At 38.3% G+C, this 21,079-nt stretch overlaps 1 protein-coding gene across 3 annotated transcripts in view; it reads right to left on the bottom strand.

The window, feature by feature from the left end:
- The window catches only part of Plcb1 (phospholipase C beta 1), a 690,621-nt gene that overhangs the window by 164,466 nt on the left and 505,076 nt on the right, over positions 1-21,079 (bottom strand). For all 3 annotated transcript variants that reach the window (XM_003476583.5, XM_063248714.1, XM_013159777.3), the window contains one exon: positions 7,275-7,421. In XM_003476583.5, the coding sequence (XP_003476631.1) occupies positions 7,275-7,421 (147 nt within the window). The remainder of the gene's footprint in view (positions 1-7,274; positions 7,422-21,079) is intronic.

Below are 21,079 nucleotides of genomic sequence, written 5' to 3' on the forward strand. Positions count from 1 at the left end.
ATTAGATTTCATTGGATTATGCTTTGGTTATATTTTTATTTTATAACATTCTTAATTGGTTTGGGGGAGTCTGAATTTGTAGAGCAGAGATGTTTAGATTTATCCATATTCCTCTGAGAAACAGAAGCTCTATATTAGTTTTATCTGCAATTAAAACAAGGATATTATTACTAACATATAAAGTAAAATCAAATTTAACTCATAAGTTAGAAGATTTCAGGCAAAACCTTGAGAGCCAGTATGTTTATGCGTTTTTCATTTTGGTTTTTTGCTTATTAGATGGCAATTCTCCTTAATTCCTTGCAGGAAAATAAAAGACTTTGACTTGTATTGGAACAAAGTAATATTGTGAGAATTTATTTAATCTAATGTGAATCTACTTAACTGCAACCTTGGTATAATAATACATAGCTCAGAAAAATCAGTGCAAGTAAACAACAAAATCAGTTAAGATCGGAGTAGAATTTAACATAGAGTTCAGAGAGTTTTCAAAAATTGAATACTGGAAAATATGGGCACTCTAGTATTGCAAGAAATTAAGTAGTTGGACAGAAAATTGCTCAGAAATCATGTATACAAATTAGATACAAAAATTTGGAGACAGCTATTTGAATTCTCTCTTTAATCAAAAATTGGTACAAATCCTTCTCTTTCCCATTAGTTGAGGGCTGCGGGCTGTTGACAAGCTCAGGCCTCAAATGTACACCATCCAGACTCTGCAGTCCATCCTGCACCACTGCTGTGCTTACAAGCTCACACAGTGGGAGGGTGGATTTGTGACTGTCCAGAAGCTAATTCCACTAAAAACCCTTAGTAAAATACAGTTAAAAAAAGAAAGATTTGAATTATGTTGTGTAGTTTTATTGTTTATACGAATATTGAACACTTTTCTTAGAACTATTATTGTGTTGTCAGTAGAGCAAATAAGTAATTATGTATAATTTATTAGGTACCAAGACTGCTATAGGAAGCAGACTTATACAATCAAGAATTTAAGTTAGAAGACAGAAGTGGAAATGTCTTTATAAACCATGACTTAAAAAGAAAATGATGTTTTCTGGCTTTGTTCATTGAAATGGCCTGGAAATAATGTTTCACACTGTAGAGTCCAGATTGATGCTAACTGTAATATTTTGGTTTCCCACCAAAAGGAGCCCCGCTCATCAGGAGAAAGTCTGGTTCATGTCTCAGGTCGAAAGGAACAAGGTGAGTCTGAACACCTCTGTATGTGAGAAAGCAAGAACTTTTTCAAGATCATGTCAGGAGGACAGAGATTCAAGATACTGAGCATTAAAGGAAGGATGGTGACTGGCTGAATGAACATCCATAAAATCTGAAAACTGTAAGGCTGTACCCATATGCACAAAGAGAAAAAATTAATGTATCAGAAGAAGATGAAAAGAGCATAATGTATATTCAATAAGTATTGCTGCTCAATTATTTTAGTATTTTTAACTTAGTCACTATATGGCCAATAATAGAAAGTAATGAATAAGTATATAGGTTGGCAGGCATTTTGTACTTAAAGGGTTATTGTAAGATTACTCATCATTATGGATTCCAGGTAGACAAAATTACATACTCAATATTCAATTGGACACATATGCAAGGTTTTTTGAGTCTTGTTCTATGTATGTGATAAATGCAAGATTCTATCATTTGCTAAGTTCTTTAATGTTATACATTTAGATTCTTAAATTGACATTTTACAGACCTCCCTGAAATTTGATGACAAGAAATGTTATATCTTCAGTTTTAACTTCTACATGAAATTTAACAATCTCTTCGGTGATGAATATAGGTCACATGTCACAGTAGTATTAGTAGTCTGTGACTTTGTCACCAGTAGAAATTGCAGACACTTTCCTCTTATATTCCATTGCTTTAAATATCAATTTATTTATTTTTTGGGGATCAGGAATGGAACTCAGGCCCTTGCGCTTGCCAGGCTGAGCTATATACTCATCCCTAAAATATTCATCTTGAGCTGTCTTTATATATTATTTTACTCAGAAATTGCCTTTTAACATTCATTAAAAATATACCAATGTAACTTATTTCCTGTCTAATCCTAGATGCTACATATTTAACATTCTTAGAGGGGCCTATAAAGTTTGCTGAGCTGACAAGTCAGTGTGTGTTACCAAGTCAGATTAAGAACCCTTAAGAAAAAAGAAAAAATCCTTCATGAAGGCTTATGAACTTGAGTGGCAGTTTTAAATTCTTTGTAGTAATCCTAGGAAACCAAATATAAGGAAGACAGCTAAGTAGACATGCGTCTCTTGAATTTAGGACACATCTAGTTGTTTTTACACAGGATGAAGAATTTTAAAGACTTCTATCCTTGGCGCCCGTTTTTGAGTCTCAGTAAATATATGACTCTTTCAACAAATAAAAAAGAAGTGACATTAGGGAGCTTCAGAAATTAAGAGGATAGAAGCAATAAAAGCTGCTCCTTATTCTTTGGGACGCTGCTTGGTTTGCCCCTGACCCATCATTGTTAGAAGTCCGCATCTATCCTCAGGATGCTGGTCTGTGAGGAACCCCAAGCTACATGGAGAAGCCTTTAGTAGGAAATTCTGTTTGAAGCAATTGAGTCATTGCAGCCAGCAGAACAGAAACACTGGACAGGGCTCCAGGTGATCCCATCACCTAAACTCTTTGGACATCCTTTTCTCTTCTTTCTCTTTTCTTTATGAAGTGTTTTTTTTTTTTTAATTTTAAAGAGGGTAAAATTAAACATAACAAAATAGAACAAAACAGATCATAAGAAAACAATTTAAGAGACACAGATTTCAAAGTAAGACTATCGGAGATCTTCACTGTCTATCATATTGTCTCTTGTTTTCTTCCAAATAGTTGTCCAGATCTTTATACACAGTGAATTCATACCGAACAAAATAGTACTAAACTGATCAGAACAGGATGATGAAGGCATTTTAGGCTTCAAGACCAGACAATAGGGAAGTCAACAATGGCTGCTATAGTGTCTCTCGTTCTCTTGAAAATAGCTGTCCATATTTTTACATATGTTGAAATTAAACAAAAGAAAACAGACTAATATTACTCGGGACAGAGAATAATAGTATTGCTAGATATTATATCATGACACTACAGAATTAACACTGGGTATCTTAGTGTCTCTTTTTCTTCAGAGTATCTGTTCATTGCATCGTACATTATAAAATCTATTCTCGTAAACTGTTTAGAAGTTCTACACATGCCTGAAGCTCTACATGTATACCTATCCTTTCTGTATTAGAGGGAAAAACAAATCAAAACAAGACAACAAAACAAATTTCTAGAAAAACATGAAACAAAAAAGACATATATACCCCACAATATTAGGTGATCTAAGTAGTTGTTATGATGTCTCTTGTTATTTTCAATAGAATTGTCTATACATCATCAGGCATGATATAATTGAACACAACACTACATAGTAATATTAATAAAAACAAAACATTGGAGACATTATAAGGCTTCAAAGCAGTTAATAATCAAATCAGAATGGGTATCCTATTGCATCTTGTCGTCTCCAGAATAGTTGCTGTACCTATTTCTCTCTGGTTCCCTGTCACATGGAGCATTGTTTTCTCATCTTTGACTTTTGGTTATTATCCTTCTTTCAGTTAGATTATATTTCCTGTTCAGAGTATCTCAACGGACCCTATCTCCTGATCTACTCTGCCTTTATTTCTTTTTGTTAGTGTATCAGGCCATCTGTGTTAGAGATTATAGCCAGTCTTCTATGCCTCAGCTCTGCAATGCTATTTTTCTACTGTTGGTTGTTTACTTTTCTCTTTATTCCACTGCCTGCCCCATTCATTGAGGCCTCTTTGCCACTGTTGCTCAAATCCTGATGATTTCTCTCTCTCTCTCTCGAATGTCCTTCAGTATTCTTGTAGAGTTGCATTGGCAATCATGAACTCCCCCAATTCCTCTTTGTCATGGAAACATCTTGTTTCTCCATTAATTTTGAGAGAGTTTTTCAGGGTACACCAATCTGGGTTGGAGGTTATTTTCTTTCAGGGCTTGGAATGCTTTGCTCCAAGCTCTTCTTGATTTGATAGTTTGTGTTGAGAAATCTGTCATGATTTTGATGGGTTTTCCATTATAGGTGATCTGTTTCTTTTCTCTGACTGCTTTTAATATTCTATTCTTGTTCTGGGATCTTGATTATTATATGTCTGGGTGTAGATCTGTTTTGGTTGTAGCTGCTGGAGTTCTGTATGCCTCATATATCTGAATATCACTTCCTTTTCCTAGCCTTGGAAACTTTTTCTTAATTATTTCTGTGAATAGCATTTGTATTTCATTTGTGTTTACTCCTGCTTCTTTGCTCACATTTTTATTCTTAATTTATAGATCCTCTTGTCATCTTCTAGCCTTTGTATTGTTACTTCCTTTGTATTGTTAATTGTTAATTTTTAAGAGATCATTCCTTTCATGATCACACACTGCAAATCTATCTTCAAGTTTTGAAAGTCTAACTTTAGTTTCTGTCAAGGAATTTTGCCAGCTTTCAAAGGAGTTTTTAATTTCCCGGTAATCTCTTTGGATCTGTATTCTAGATTTTGTTTATATTCTTCATCAAAGGTTTCTCTCCTTTTTCTGGGTTCCTCCATTCTTCCATCTCTTTAGGGTGCTTAGCATTTCTTCTTTAGGGTGCTTAGCATTTCTTTTGTTAATCTTTTTATATCATGCTTATTTGAATTAGAATTTCAGTTTTAAGTTCGCCTATGAGGTCATGCAGGTATTTCTTTATGTCCACTGATGCTGTGTCCAATATTGCATGTTTGCTGCCCTTGATCTCTTCTGTATTTACCTCTCCTGGACTTATTTTCCCTGGGTCAGTGGCTGGAGGCTTTTTCTTGTTTCTTTCTCTTGTTATGGTTCTAGTTTCTTTCAGACAGGTGTATGGTAGAGGTATCAGGTCCTTTCTGTATTGCTTACAGTTTTTCTGAAGCATCCTTACTAGGGGATTGCTGCTCTCTCTAGTTTGCTGTTGATTGATGAGGTGCACACAGGGGCAATGTGGTCTAGCCCCTCTCCTCTGAGCCAGTCAACCAGTGAGTGCCTTCACCACGTTAGTCTGTGCTGTGCGGATGTCACAGGTTCAGGACAGTTTCGTCCCTGGCTTTGGTTTCCAACCAGGGGCATGACGCAGCCCAAGCAGATCCTACCAGCTCTCTTTGGGTCAGGGACAGCTAACTGATGCCACTGAGGTTCCAGGTTCAGGCCCATACTGCCCAACTCCAGTATGTCATTCAGCTGGTCACCCCCTCCACGGGACCAAATTCCTAGCACTCACCACCGGTTATTGCAGCTCTCCACATTGGTTCTGCACTCTGTTGCACCGCATCCTCCTGCCAAAGGCCTTGGGCTCACCAACCCCCAATTTCGGCCCTGCCGTGACTTCAGTGCGACTGTGAGCCATCCAGCTCCAAGGAGCACCCAGCACAGCACAGGACCAGCTCCAGTGAGAATGCGTTTGGTTCCAGCCTTTCAACCATTTTTTTCCTTCCTTCCTTCCTTGCTTTTTTTTCTTTTTTTCCTTTGTATTTTTCCTCAGTTTCTTCCTGGGTTGTGAGAATCCCTCTCCTTTCGTCTGGTCTTCTTCATGGTGTTAAATTCTGAGTTTTTTTTTTTTTTTGTTTTTTGTTTTTTTTTCAGAGAGGCTCTCTACCCTGCTACCTATCAATTTGCCATCTTTGGTAATCCCTTCCTCTTATTCTCTTTGTTCACTTTTCCTGGGACACCCTGGCATGGGGACATGCCATTCCCTCTAACCACTGAGTTCCTTAGTCAAAAAATATGGATGCAAAGAAAGTAATGTCTGTTTAACGGCCCCGAGCCTTAGAGCACTCTGTTAAGCAGCAATAAGTGACTAACACAGAATTTAGGATGAGACAAATGCAAACACAGTGAGTACTGTGGCATGAGTCTTTCTTAGTAGATGTCAGCTGACAAAAAACAGACCACTAATTGCCTAAGAGCCTTGCAGGTTTCAGGCAAAACATGGAGAGATGCAATCATCTGACTGCAGAACTCAAGACTGCTTGGTACTGGACAATGGTCTTAGATCACAAGGAGATACCTTGGGATAGCCCCTCTTGGGTATCTGGGGCTGTGCTGCTGGCTGAGTCCCAAACTCAATTCTATGCTAAGCTCTTTTTTTTCTAATGTGGGACAGCATGCCAATGCTGGACTTGATAGCAACACAATATGTCTTTGAGGCTGGAGGGAATGAATCTCCCTTTAAAATCTTGAAGGAAGAAGTGTTTAGCTGTCAGATGGCAGGACCCTGGGTGTGCACGGCTGGGGTCTATCTGGTCTGTGTGTGTCTCTCACTGGTTGTCTGTCCTGCAGCATAAGCTGCACAGCCTTGGACAGTAAGGCATGAGCACCTCAAAAACCCCCTGAGGACTGGAGGCATCTACCATACACAGATGGCAAAAAAGATTCCCGAATTCTGTTTTGCTGGCTTAGGTCTGGTTATCTGCTATGTTAGGACAGTGCGAAGCAGAAATTTAATGTTTTTAAAAAGCTTACTTAAAATTTTTCTTTTACCAGCAGCAGATCTTTATAAAGATTTTTTTAAGGCATGTAACCAGTGCTCTGCCATGTAGAAATTATCTTAGAAGGAAAGTATTGTGTTTATAAAAAATCTCAATTTATTAAAATCTGCAGTTATTAAAAGTTTAATTCTAAACTGTGAGATTATACATATGCATATATGGTTTAATATTTTTCTTTTTAACCATTTACAAAAACCATGAGAAAGCTCAATTTAGGGTCAAATTAGGATACAAATACATTTTTTTCTCCTTCAGTATTTACTATGAAGTATATATTGTTAGTTGTAGACCAATTTGTTTTTGTGTACTGTCCTGTCATAAAGCAATTGCTTTCAGCAGAAATTGTTAAGGGCCTTAGAGGCCTCTTGTAGCTGAACACAGCCCAGAGAGATAGCTGAGGTTGTCAAGGGCTTTAACTTCACCAATCAGTTTTGTGAAATGAAAATTCCACTGGTATGCAGGTAACGTAAGTGGCCCAAGCCTTGAAATCTGAGGCCGCTGTGAAAGGATGATACTGCTTCACAAAAGAGATGTGTGTGGGTGGAGATGCTGCTGATGGAACCCCAGAGTCCTCAGAGGCTTTTCAGAGGAAACAAGACAAAATTCAAAATTCACCTTTACTTCCAATGATGGAAGCTGGGGTTGGTGATACCTGCGGAGGCGGGCCCCGCAGGAAGACATGCAGGCTCTTACCTGTGAGGTAGGTGTTGTGTGAGGAGTTAATGAAATAGTGAGACAGGGGCTGAGACATGTCTTCATTCAAATCCAGTTTCTCAGGGGAAACGACCCCATTTTCTTCTCCACTCAGATAGCGCATAAATCCATCCACTGATATCTGTCCTGGAGGAGAGGAGAAGCAAGAAGGATGTGAATGTGCTCTTCACAAGGGTTGCCAGGATCTTGTTGTTTTAATCCTCACCCCCCCCCCCGAAAACTCCAGTAATTATTCAGCATGGAAGACAGCAGTCACAACTTTAGAATATGGGTAAGCCAGGCTAATGCCATTCTTTGTAAATACCTTCAAACACTATCGATTATAAAGAAAATATTGTTTCTTCGTCCTCATTGACTTTTTCAGAGAATTTTGTAGCTAATACCATCTTCTTATAAATATAAGAATCAGTATCAATTTATGGATGGACAACAAAATGTTGTCTGTGGGAAATAGAATTTGAGATAATTTTCCAAATTTTCTATTAAGAATACATACTGCTTTTAATCAAAAACATCATGCATAAGTGATTTTATTATTTAAAATAAAGTGAAAATGTCTTCAAATAATTATCCTTTTCTATAAAACAGAAAAGAAACATGATCACAAATGAATTTTTCCTCAAAACAAGAAATTAAACATTCTTAGAAAGGGAGGTCATAAAATTGTATCTTTAGAATGATTTCACTTCAAATGGTATGTATGTGATACACACATTTGTTTACCTCAAATTCCTTTTAAATATTTTTCTTTCGTAGTAACTTTTTTGATGTGACCTGCTAAATATTGAAATAACTATTTTAGCTTCACTGAGGTAATTTCACAGATGAAAATTATACATAGTTAAGGTATACAGCTTAATGTTGTTTGTGATATGTGTACTAAGGCAATTCTGTATCATAATACTTCTTTAGAGATGTGAAGTGACCCATCCGAACTATTTGGTGCTTCACCAAAATTTGTTTCCTCAAACTTAACCAAAACCTCAAGACAACAACATAGCCAGGAGTGGAGTTACTTGCCTATAATTCCAGCACTAGGGAGGCTGAGGCAGGAGGATCACTGAGGGCAAGCCTGGACTTCCTGGTGAAATCCTGACTCAACCAAATCAAACCAAATCAAACCAAAGGAAGCAACAACAAACCCCAACATATTTATGGTAGTAAAAATACCTCCAGTAAATATTGGAGGATGGCAATTCTTTTTCTCTGATACGGTTTTGTATTCATTAAGTTGATATACGTACATTCAGAAAACTAGACAATGAAAAAACTGGAAAAGAAAATATGAAACTTCATGAGCATATGTAATTCTTTCAGAGGACAATATTGTTAAAATCTTGATGTAAATGCATACAAAAAAGTGTATAATTCTTCCAGGAAGATGCAACCATATACACAATTTTACATGTATATAATTCATTTGTATTAACAGAAAAATACACTATCAACATTTTCAGGTGAAAATCAATTCTACATAGGTAAGTATTTATGGCATAGAACATATAATTATTTATAATTTTCTATGACAAATGTAAAATTAGAGCAAGATTATCACTGATCACTAAAGTAGTTTCTAAATTTTCCACCAGGAATAAATGGTGCTCCATTAAATGTTTTGATGCTTACAGTGTTTTACAGATCCTTAATTATCTCCATGCGATGAGTTCTCAGAAACAGAACTGCTGACTAAAAGACTATGCATGATGTTACGGCTTTTAGTGCAAATTACCAGTTGTCTTTCTGTTACAGTTCTTGCACTTGAATCTTCTACCAATGATACGGGAATGCACTCGTTTTTCATCTTTTTGTCTCTGCTACTAAAATTGCAAGTAAAAATAAAATGTAACAATTCTAGTTTTTACTGACTTGAGCATTGTTTTTCTTAAATGTAAAGTCTATGTAACCTGGATGTGGACAACTAATACTAACTACAGACAAAAATACTGCACAGAGAACCAAGCTCCTGCCTTCAGAGAGCTCTTAATTTAGTAGAAAGTAAGATCATCCTTCGCCGGAGAGCCAGGCGCATGCAAGGCAGATATGCATTTGTCTCACTGTCATTCCCCCAGTCTCCCCTGATGCTTCGTGAACATTGTCCGTTTGCTGTCTTGGGATGCTTACTGTGTTTCACAACAGAAAATAAACTGTCTTGAAACTGGAAAATTATAAAGGACAGCACATGTTTTAACCTTATGTAGATGAATTTTATGAATTAGACCTTCACACCCTATCTTCTAACCCTTATTTCACACAAACGAATGTTTTGGTCTGATTGGCAACTTTATTTTTTTATTTTTTAACCTATTTTTGGTACTGGGAATTGAACTCACAACCTTGTGTTTGCCAGGTGGGAGCTCTGCCGCTGAGCTATATCTCTGATCCCTGATTGGCAACTTTAAAAGCAATGAAAACAAAACATGATAGGGCAGAGGTGACAAACAAATTTGAATGTTAGCATCAATATCCATTTATTATTAATATCTTCTGGGCACTTATATTAATAAAAATGCTGAACTGTGTTTGTGATTATTGCCTGCTATAGGTACAAAACAGAAAAGTGAGGATAAGTAAGTTACAAATGTCAAGGGAAGATATCATCATCAAGGTATTGATACATAAAAATTGTCAAAATGGCACTTAATTCATTAATAAGGAAAGAAGCCAGGAATATAATAAAGCCAATTTGAAAAGGACTATGAGACCACAAATACAGAACATACCCCCCTCACAGACATATTTATCTATATATATATATATAAAATATTGCTAAATTAAATACTATTAAATAAAAGGTTAATATTCTATATGTAAACTAACACACAGCCTTTTGGGTTAAACTTTTCTTCTTGTATTATTTCATAGAAATCAAAAATTTTACCTTTGATGCTAGCAATTGAACCAAGGGCCCTTTATGTACTAAGTGTGTATTCTGCCCCTGAGCTACACCCCTCAACCTTTTGATAGGTTTAACATAATACTCCTCAGAATAAAATCAGAAAAAGCACAAGAGTTAGACGAGTTGTCATTTTTTTGTTTTATTACATTTTTAAAAATTTCTTAGTACATGTTTTCAGTACCTAATGATTATATTCACTGTGAATAGCTATTGATAACTGTGTTAAAAAATTTAAAATTCCTAGTGAAAGAATTTATCTCATTTTGATAAGAGCAATGAATTCATTAATTACAAATTAATTAATTTGTATTGCATTTCACGGAACACACCTGCAGACTCCAGGTACAAGGAAAGCAATGTACAAAGCTTTCAACTTTGCAGCCCTTAGCTTTGCCTTGTTAACAAAGGGAGCCAGCACTCAAGATTTCAGTGCATCAAACAACTAGGCGGAAGGATGTCAAGGTCAAGTGCAGTCAGTGTAGAGCTGAGGATAAGGAGCAGGTATGTCATCCAGAAAGTGTCAGTGAGGGAGTCAGGAGCTCATTTGCAAACACGGATGTTTTTATGCAATAAATTAGTCTAAAAGTAGTTCCAACTAGTAAAGGCTTTGAGGCAGAGCAGCTTCTCAGAGGATTGCCTTTGTTTCCACACCATCTCCAGCTTTACGATTGCTATTGCCATTGATTTAAATGCACCAGTTCTTTAAAAACAAAACAAAAATGAACCAAAAAAACCTTTGCATTGCTTATACAAAATAACTTATAATTTTTTCAGTCTAAGGAAGAAACACTAAACAATTTTTTAAAAAAAACTTCAGAATTAAGATAGGAAAACACATTGATTTTGTGTTCACATTTTTATTATTAATTTATTAATTAGATTATTTTGTGGCAGATAGAACCCAAGACCTTGCAAGTGTCAGACAAGTATTGTACTCTGCTACTGAGCTGCACCTCACCTTAACACACTCTTTTCTCAACAAATTAATAACAGCACAAGATCTAACTTCTACTCCTCAAGCAGTAACTAGTCTCAAGCAAATTTCTTAATCAAATGGTGAGTAAATTATATGAACTACTAACTTTCTTCTAGCTCTAAAAGTCTCTGGATACAAGCAAGCCATTGCATCGAGGATGATTAATAGCTAAATTAAAACAAAATATCCCATATTAAATGAAATTATAAAACATGAAACCACATTGAAAAACAATGCTATGATATTTTGGAATAAAATCAACAAGAAGAAGTTCCGGAGGGACAAGGCCAACTGACAAAGGCTAAAAATAAAATCTCTTACCTATTTTCTAATGAAGATTGATATATACATCTCTTATATCATGGCACCCAAAAGTCTTTATAAACATAAGTAGTGTTTGAAACACGTAGAACCCAGGGAGAAAAACTGTAAATCCCTGAAAGAATGGAACAAATCATTGCTGTGTGAAATATTTAAAAGCAGCTCTGATGTTCAGTGAAAAAGAGACTGGCATGGCAAATAGGGAACAGATCTGACTTCACCAGATAGGAACCATCCTCAGAGAGACACAAGCAAGCATCATAGCTAAATGATGGTCCCCAGGGGAAATTTATATTTCCCATTTTCCACCAATATCTTTGGTGCAGAAAACAAAATCTCTCAAATGTCATTTGGCTTTGCACAAATGTCACAGCCATACACTGACCTCTATCTCTGGCCTTCTCCTTCTCCTGGGACATATAATGGCTGATGTCTTCCTGAAGATGCTAAGAAGATACACATTTGAAACTCTGTTGTGATACAATAAAATCTTCCAGAGACGCTTTAAAGCCCCACAGTGAATCCAGTCACCCTCAGCTGCACGTAGCTCATGGTTACAAGTGCAGGTAAAGACCTTGAGCATTTACTGGGTACAGACTTTGACTCCTCTAAAACTGAGGCCATCCCATGAGCCAGGTGGGACAATTAGAAAGAGGAGTATTTGCATCCAGAAAAGAAAGCTCTGGTGAAAGAACCAAAGACTGGTCTAGAAGAGTTTTTTGGAATCCTCCTCCTATTTTCTGTGGTCCTACTACAAAAAATGATTTCTTTTACAAATCTTCCAACAGAAATTTCTGGATTGATCTTTGTATTCCAGGGGTATAGGAAAAGATGTTTTTATCTCAGGTCTTTCCTGAAAGAATAAGATGTTTTGAACTCACACTGGAGTTGTAGCCTGCTTTGCTGGTGATTATTCAATGAATACATTGTTATTGAGGACCTGTTATGGTTTGAGAACTGGTGGTCAACTTAAGGCCAGCTGGATTACATCAGCATGCATTGAAAGAAGATGCTCCACCTGAGGAGGGTTGCCAGGATAAATAGATGGAGAAGAAGAGAGGTGGAGAGGGATTGAAGTGTTAAGGAGGCATTGTGGATTCTCCTAAGAGTTGCTGTCTTGAGCTGTTGGTTCTCCTGGAGAAGCTTTGGTCTTCACATCGAGCATTACTTCCTGGCTCTGGAGGGGCAGACATGTGCTGCCTGGTCCCAGGATGAACTTGTCACGCTGCTTCCTGGCATGTACCCGACTATGCTTGTTGTCAGAGGAGCTCGGGGCCTCTGTGTCCCTGAGGACAGCTGTGGTGCCTTTCAGGACAGCCCTGCTCTTTGTTGTGAGTGTGACTTCTCGGCTCCAGCGTAGAACCCTCATCCCACTAGCACAGCTCATTCATCCTGCTGGCATGGACTTTCTGGCTTCCACCACTGACCCCTGGGTCTTCCCGGCACGAATCCGTAAAAGAGACTGGCGTGAGTCCTTTTTTTGGGCTCTGGACTTCCAGTTGGACTCGTGGAGGCATTGTCCTGAGCTCTTGGTTTTTATCTGGACTCATGTGGGACATTGCCATAGGGTTTAGGCTCTTGACTAAATAATCTGTGTCTTTGGTGTTGCGGATAGATTTCCTGCATTTTCTTGTGTTAACTTCCAGTGATCATTATAAAAATATTATAAACTCCATGTCCTAATCCTAGTTGTTCTCTGTGTACAACCCCTGACTACAACAGGACACATATCCATGTGCCAGGCATTGGGAGTCATCACAGATGTGTCCTTCACAGACTTGCACATCAAGATCTTAAAAACACAGCGTGAGACATTCCTACCTGATTTCTTTCATGCTTCCATTGTTAGTATGGTGTCATATTATATAGGTACCTAGGTTTGGAGGTTCAAACATGCCAACTTCATTTTGCCCACATAGGAACTTTCTGGCTGCTTGGGGATACAAATTTCAAGACTATTCTGAGAAGACCAATTCCCTTTTGTCTTCTAGTTTCAGCATTCTGCAGCCCATGTGTGAGAGAGTAGGAAAGAAAATGAGCCAAGTTTGATGTCTGATCATTCAGGCTTGGAAAGAAGAACTAAGGAGGAGCTGAGTGTGGTCAGTGACTATAATCTCCAAGGTACAGCCAAGGAGTCATCTGTGATGTTTAGTCTTGGGACATGAATCCTGCTGTAGGAGATGACTGTGGGGACACAGCATGGCAAAAGCCAAGGATGGCTTCTCCATTTAGATGGATTTCTTTACCTTCTATTCACCACTTCTGTTATTCAAACAGTTATTATTAAAACAGGTGATTAAGATAAGCTCTTTTATTTCCCCTTGATTAGAAGCAAGCATTGTCAGATCTTTCAGCTGGAACTTGTGATAATTTCTGCTAATACATGAAAGTAATGTGCTTGCATTAATTAGTCTTTTGCTCCCACCATGGGTGACAAGGGCACTGCCCCTTCTTATCTCTACTCCCACATATATACAGTGTATGTTTATACTCCCTTTATGCTCTCTCTCTAATATAGTTTTATATTAGGTAGGTCAATCAATATTGAGTGTTCACATTTTAGTGTCTATGTATTTTGTTCAGAACTGAGTCACATAGTAACCTAACAATTATTTTTGATTTTATGCACAATTTTTTATTTTTCCTGAAGTTAAATAATGTTGTTGTTTTGGAATTTGCTTAGTGTATAATTGCTGTTTCTTTTCTTCTTTACCACACATTTAGTGAAGAATATCTTTAAAAAATATCTCTTTTAATATAGTTTTAGTGTGGACCAATGAGAGTGTAATGCTACATTTATCTTGACATTCTAAGATTGTTTTTACCCATAATACACTGCCACTATTTTTATTCATTAAGTTTACCCATAATACACTGCCACTATTTTTATTCATTAAGTTTAAAAAGTCAGATTTCACACTGTTTATCTTTGGTCCTAATATTTTTAAGTACAGTTGAGTTAAATGGGAGGAACTGAAAGTCTTCTGCTTTGCCTGTTCAAGAACTTATTTTGAGGTTCCCTTCCTTTGTTTCATTTACATCTTTCTATAGGAAAACATGCAGGGACTATACTTCACTATAGATGGTACTTTATGGGTAATTTACCAAGCAAGTTTTCCTCCCAGGTTGAATGTAATTAGAGTCTCAGGGCAGCCTGAATTCTCAGGTACTCATCAGGTGGGTGGGAAGCTGCCTGCACCCTTTGACTTCTCCTGCCAACCTCACAAGACAGCATGTGTGAATAGATATAGGATTATTAAAGAATTACCAATGAATGAAGCTGACTTTTGATGTTTTAGGTGCTGGTGACTGGTCCAGTTTCCAGTTTCCATCATAGTGGCTATGGGATATGTTACTCATGACTTAATTCAATCAGCAGAATAACATACTTAGGTTTATAGTTCTATTTCTTAAGTCTCTCAAGTAAAGTTGCAATCTCAGTTCCAAACACTTTTGGAAAAATTGTCCAGTTGCATTTAAAAAAATTTAAGATTTCTAAAATTAAAAGAGCTAGTTTCTTTCTTTCTTTTTATTCCTTTCATGCTGGAAATTGAACCAATGACCTTGCTAAGCAAGTTCTCTACTGTGAAGATGCAACTTCAGGTCACTTAGAACTAAATGCAGAGGCACTAGAATATACTGTGCATTTGACTCCATCATCGTTGGATATGTCTAACAGATGAGATATTGCCTCCCTTATACTCCTGTCACCCTACTACTTTTCTCCTAAGCAGGAAACATCAGTCTACCTTCAGCCTCAGGGAAGGGAGAAACAGCAGAAAAGGGAAAACAGTTTCTAATGGTTCTGAGGACACTCTCAGATGACCTCAGTCTAGTGGAGGCCCTAGACAAATTCAATGCCCAGAACTGTTGGAATAGACCAAGGCAGGGGACTAGAATACTTCCAACATGGCCAAACAATATTTCAATGACGAAGAGTTGACTGCGTTTCATCACATTGTACATGGTGAGCTATGGTTCCATCTGCACACATTGCTCTATAGTTCCTTTGCTCAACTTGGGAAGAATTTCATATTAAAGTCACAAAGTGAAAATATTTCTGAAATTGAGCTATGGGCCATCATCTTCTACTTAGAAGCCTATGAATATCACCTTCAACAAGGCCAGGCAACATTTGTCGATGATTCCCATTTGTATTGAAATGCTTGGATCCAGGGGTGATGCCTAAACACCCAAACACCATACTCTCATTTACTTTACAGAGTTCCATGACACAGGGCATGGAAAAAAACACTTTTAATTGAACACTAATCTCTAAACAGAATTCATGACACATCGCTAAAGTGCCTGGAAAGTTCCCCAGTCCAGCTCTGGCTCTGCAGAGTCTTCTTTTACTGGCATGCTTGACTAGGAAATGCTTCCAACGTGGCATGAAACATGAAACTGATGTAGAACTGCTTCTACACTGGTCCTAAAAGCAGATGTAAGGCAGCTACAGGGAAGTGCTGGAGAGAAAAATGTCATAGAATTCCAAGGAAAGAAAATGTGGTGGCTGTGTTTACACACAAGATACTTCCTTTCTTACTAATGGATTAAGACTTGAAAGAAAACACAAGTGCAAGCAGGACAGAAAAGGAAGAAAAAGAGAGCTCCTCTCTGAAGATGTCCACCGATCAGATTTATTTCTGGTATAGTGTTAGTACTACACAAAGAATTAACTCGTTTCTTGCTCATAGTAACTATCAGTGGGGACTACTTTCATGCCTGTATTTGGTAGATGAGAAAGAAAGCAGCTTGCTCTGGGTCTCATAATGCAGAAGAGGATAAATGGACAGGTGAGTCCAGGCAGCCAGGTTTGTGTCTCATGGCATTAAATTAACTCCTGATTGCACTAATGGAGGGGATACCATACAGTGATTAGTAATAGGAGGAAAATAATAATTATGATAATAATAGTAGTCACTACCATTACTGAATGCTGACCATGTGCCAGGCACAAGAGAGATTTTTAAACATTTGATCATAAGGGCTGGGGATTTAACTCAGTGGCATAAGTACCTGCCTGGCAAACACGAGGTTGTGAGTACGAATCCCAGCACACAAACACACACACACACACACAAAAGAAAAGAAAAATTTGATCATAACAGCCCTAGCACAGGCAGAGGAACTTTTAAATTCCCATTTTCAATTGAGCAAACTGAGACCTAGAGAGGTCACAACTTGCTTGGGGGTCCAGGAGAACCTAGCCCGAAAGCCAGACCATGGACACAGGCTGGGGCGGTGAACAGTAGCCTGTAGCAGGAGCGACTGCTGATGTTTACCCATACAAGCCTGCCAGTACTGGCCTGGCTTGGGGCCACTTGCCCTGAAAGGGAAGTGACTCGCCTCCTCGTCAGTTGGCTTCAAGCTGGTCACCCTGCAGTCATCCTAAAAATATCCCTGAATGTGACCAAAGAAGAGTTCTTCCCTTGATTTACTTATCTCTCAAAAACGTGTTACTTTAATCTTTTTGCTAAAAGAAGCTGGGCTCTGGCAGACAAATGACCCATCTGGCAGAAGCGTGAGGATTAGCTCTTTGATTTGAATTTGTCTATCAAGGTCCAAAATTCTTTTTTAGGCTTAATTTACATTCTAATCTCTGCATGTAATTTAAAGAGACCCTCTGGCATTTTTCTTCTCCAACCCAAGAGTCTAATATCAAGGAAGAAATGTGAAATACAATAGAAAACTTGCTATGCCAGCATAAGGACAAGAAAAATGCTAAACAGAAAAGGTGACATTGTTTTGTAAGTTTTGCAAAAAATACGCAGGTTAGCTTAAAAAGAAACAGACACATGCAAGTAACATCTTTAAAGCCCCACAGCACTGTAAAATTTTGCATAGGAAGACAGATGGCCCATAAATCCACAAAGAATCATCACACGGTTGAGATGGTAAACTGGACAGTGGGACATGCTAGCTGGCACCAGCTAACATGGCACCAGCTTCATTCTGTTAGCCAAATGCCAATTAACCAGGATCTGGCTCTCATATGTTTAGATGGCACAGAGATTAGGTGGTGGAGAATCCATCCATCATCTTTCCATCCTCACTCTTCATGTAATGATACCAAATCTCACTGGCACACTACCAGCACACTTTCCAAGCACGGCACTAAGAAACTGCTGCTTGGCTTATATTTATTGCTGGTGCTGTGACCCCTGGGAATTCTATTAGCCCAGCTCAGAGAAAGTACTACAGATGGCACTAATATCCCATGTCTTAACCAAATATACTTGTCTGCTTCAGGAACAATCTACTAAATGTTCCTTTTCAGTTCCCTTTGCTTGGACATACAATTTCCTATTGCATATACCACCCGCCTCTGTTACTGTACAGTATATAAACATTGCTGGATTCTTTATCTAAATTTTGTCATTTTATTTCAATCCTGGAGCCAGCATGTTTTACCCATGTTCTTATGTATTAGTATTTTATCTTAAATTAAAAAGCACCCCTTATTCTTATTTCATCTTGACTTCAGAAAATGTCCTTCCCATAACTATTGACCATATATGGGTTAGAATATAGTGTGATGACATTTACTAAATAGCCATGCGTTCTTCTCAAAAGCTGCTCTATGATTGTTTTTTCTGTACTAGCAGTTTTCTCTGTACTGTAGCAGTTGTGCCTGTTGATGTGGTTTTTGTGTAAAAGTTTGTAATAATAACACTTAACTTAGATTTAACACTTTAGCTTTTTCAAAATATTCTCACATCCGTGAACTCGTGTACACTCCACTGATCTTCTTGGGAAGTAGGGCTGGGTTTCGTTATTTAACATGACAGAGAAACAAACATTGACCCAAAGCATATTCAAGAAGTCTTCTAAACTGACATGGAGTGATAAAGGCAGAATGTAGACTGGAATGCTTCCTTCTTAAACATAGCCCTAGAGCTGCGTTTGGAGCCTGGAATTGTGCAAGTGCTGATTTGTCCTCCACCGTCAGACATCCTCAGAGGAGAGGAGCAATTGCACTGTGGTTTATTAGTGCACTGTCATGTTGTCCCAGGATTCTCACCACTGCCACCGCCACAATGGCTCCTGAGCATCATGCAGAGGATTCAAAACTGCCCCGGATCCTTAAACGGACCATTGAGTTTATTTGTCAAATAGGACATTGAACTTAAGGCCAAGGACTGTGACTTTCACATTGTCTGCATCTCTTTCAGTGTCCAGCACAGAGCCAGGCTGGAAAATGTGCTCATTCGTGCTTTCTGACGAACTACTTAGAACATGCCCTTGCTTGTGCCTTCAATGCCATCTGAATCGTGGTCTGTCCCTCCTCTGCATCGTTCCAGAAGCACAGCACGCAACATCACTTTCCTCTTGGAAGCTTTCAGCACAGCCTTCCTCACCGACTCACTAGAGAGGAAGCCCTGACGGGCATCAAAAGCGCAGGAGGCAAAGAATAGCATCTTTCCATTGGCTTCTCAGAAACAGCACAGATGGTAAAGCTCAAAAAAAAAAAAATGTGTGTATTGAATAAGTAAATGAATGAATGAATGAATCTAGGGCAGTATCAAAGCCTCTCTTCTGGGAATAAATGTGACTCTTAGTGCACTTCTCACTAATCCTTCAAATAGTATAAGCCAGTCAAGTTCCCTGGCTGTACAAACATTCAGGTTTCCTCTGAGTGGAGGATAAGATTTAAAGATTTTTTAAAATGAGGTTTATACATCCAGGTAAAGAGCTTGAAGAAATTCTCCCCTTGAGACTACGGGCTTCTTTAGCATAAAGACTTTGTCTTGATGCTCTTCCGCCTGTCAGTAGTCCTTAAGTTAGGCAGGAAATACATATTACTAGGTTACAATGCCCATGTGTCTGGATCTGACAAGTGTTAAAACAGAAGAGTGCAATGGGTCTCAGGTGCCTTGGAAGATTTCTCCTTTGGAATGATGGGATCTTGTTAAGAGCTGTAGAACTGGATTGTGAACACTGGTTAGATGATAATGAACCTTCAGCCCTTGGAGATACAGCTGGCCGGACTTCCATTTGTATCATGGCTTATGATACTTCATATGTCTAGCAGGCTAAAAGCATGGCTTATGATACTTCATATGTCTAATTGCCTTAGAGCACACTCAACCAGTGACAAATGCTCTATATACAAACATGGTGTTTGCTCCAGGACTGAGTTCTGGTCACTCCTAGTGACAACTAGCTTCAGAATGCAAACTTCACTGGTTGTCTTTGCTTCCTTATTCCTTATTCCTTATTCCTATTTCCCACTGTCCTACTAAGGCTTCTTGTGATCACCTCTCCAGCAAACTCTTTTCACTTAGATTTTCCTATCATAGCCAGCTTCTGCAGAAACTATAACAAAAACACATACCCACATTAAAAGAAGCCTTTTGATTCGTGTTCTACTGATTAGGTGTAGTTTTAAGTAACAAGATTGGCTTTCTTCCATCATCCTCAGCTAATCCCCCGTTAAGCTTCCTCTTAAATGATGTTACTCCTTGCTTGGAGATGACTTTGCCCTTGCACCTGGAAACCCAGCCATTGCAGTTATTCAGAGGTAAGACCGAGATCCCAGAATTCTTATGATGCGTTCATGAAGTCATTGTTCCCTCAGCTTCCTAACAATATTCCCTGTTGTGATATAATTTGCAGTATTCCAATTATGTGTTACGATTGATGGTCTATAGCGCATTTGATCTGATTTCCTTGTGGTCATGGTTTGTTTTTCCTCTACCTTATACAAGGTTTTCTCTTATTTATTCCATTTATTCCATTCCATTTCATTTATTGCATCTAAAACAACCATGAACAAAACAAGACTCTGAGTGTTGTAGTGCTGGAATTCAAATGCCTATGGCTTTGTAGCCTTCTTCCAACACGACACTATCCTTTAGACTGAGCTAAAGTCTTACCCAACCCCTGTTGAGGAGGGCAAAATTGTACCAGGCAGCCCTTGTTAGTGTCATGTTCTGCCAGGAGGTTTCATTGAGGGGGAAACAGCCATTCTCTGCTATGCTTCAACAGCACAACCAGGAAATGGTAAGACACCTCAGGAAGAGCTCAGCAGAGCAGGGAGGATGTGTTGACAAAACACAGCTGATTGTTGATTTCAGCCTGCCAAGGTCACTTCTCTAGCCCAGGACTATCTCTTGACTTTGTCTTTTACTATTTATGCTTTTCCTGTCTGCCTATTTTCCGAACAAAGACATTTCAGACAAGGCTGTGATTTTCTGGCCAGAGCTGAGCTGCTGAGCAGACGTTGAGGTCACTAAAAAGGAAAGACTAGGGGAAGAAAAACACAGAATTTCTGGGCCAGGTCTTTACCTCTTCTTGGGTCCAGGCCTGCCTCTTGGGAATGAAGGAAGTGAATCAGGGGAAGCAAAAGTCAAGTAAGTGGCCAAGTCAACCATGAGCAGTGAGTAAGAATGGCTATCTTGAAAAAATAATTTTTTAAAATTTTTAGCCAATGTCAAATACTCAGAGAAGTCTTTTAACATAAGAAACGGAGAGGTAAGAGGAGCTTGGAATGTAGATGGGGGATGTCAATGCCATTCTTCTGTGACCTTCCGCAGATGCTAGAAAGTCAATAGGTAGAATCTAAATGGGATCCAAATCAATAAAAGG

Source organism: Cavia porcellus, unplaced genomic scaffold (genome assembly GCF_034190915.1).
Source record: "Cavia porcellus strain 051 isolate PalLab524CR breed Dunkin Hartley unplaced genomic scaffold, mCavPor4.1 scaffold_5, whole genome shotgun sequence".
NCBI classification, from domain to species: domain Eukaryota; kingdom Metazoa; phylum Chordata; class Mammalia; order Rodentia; family Caviidae; genus Cavia; species Cavia porcellus.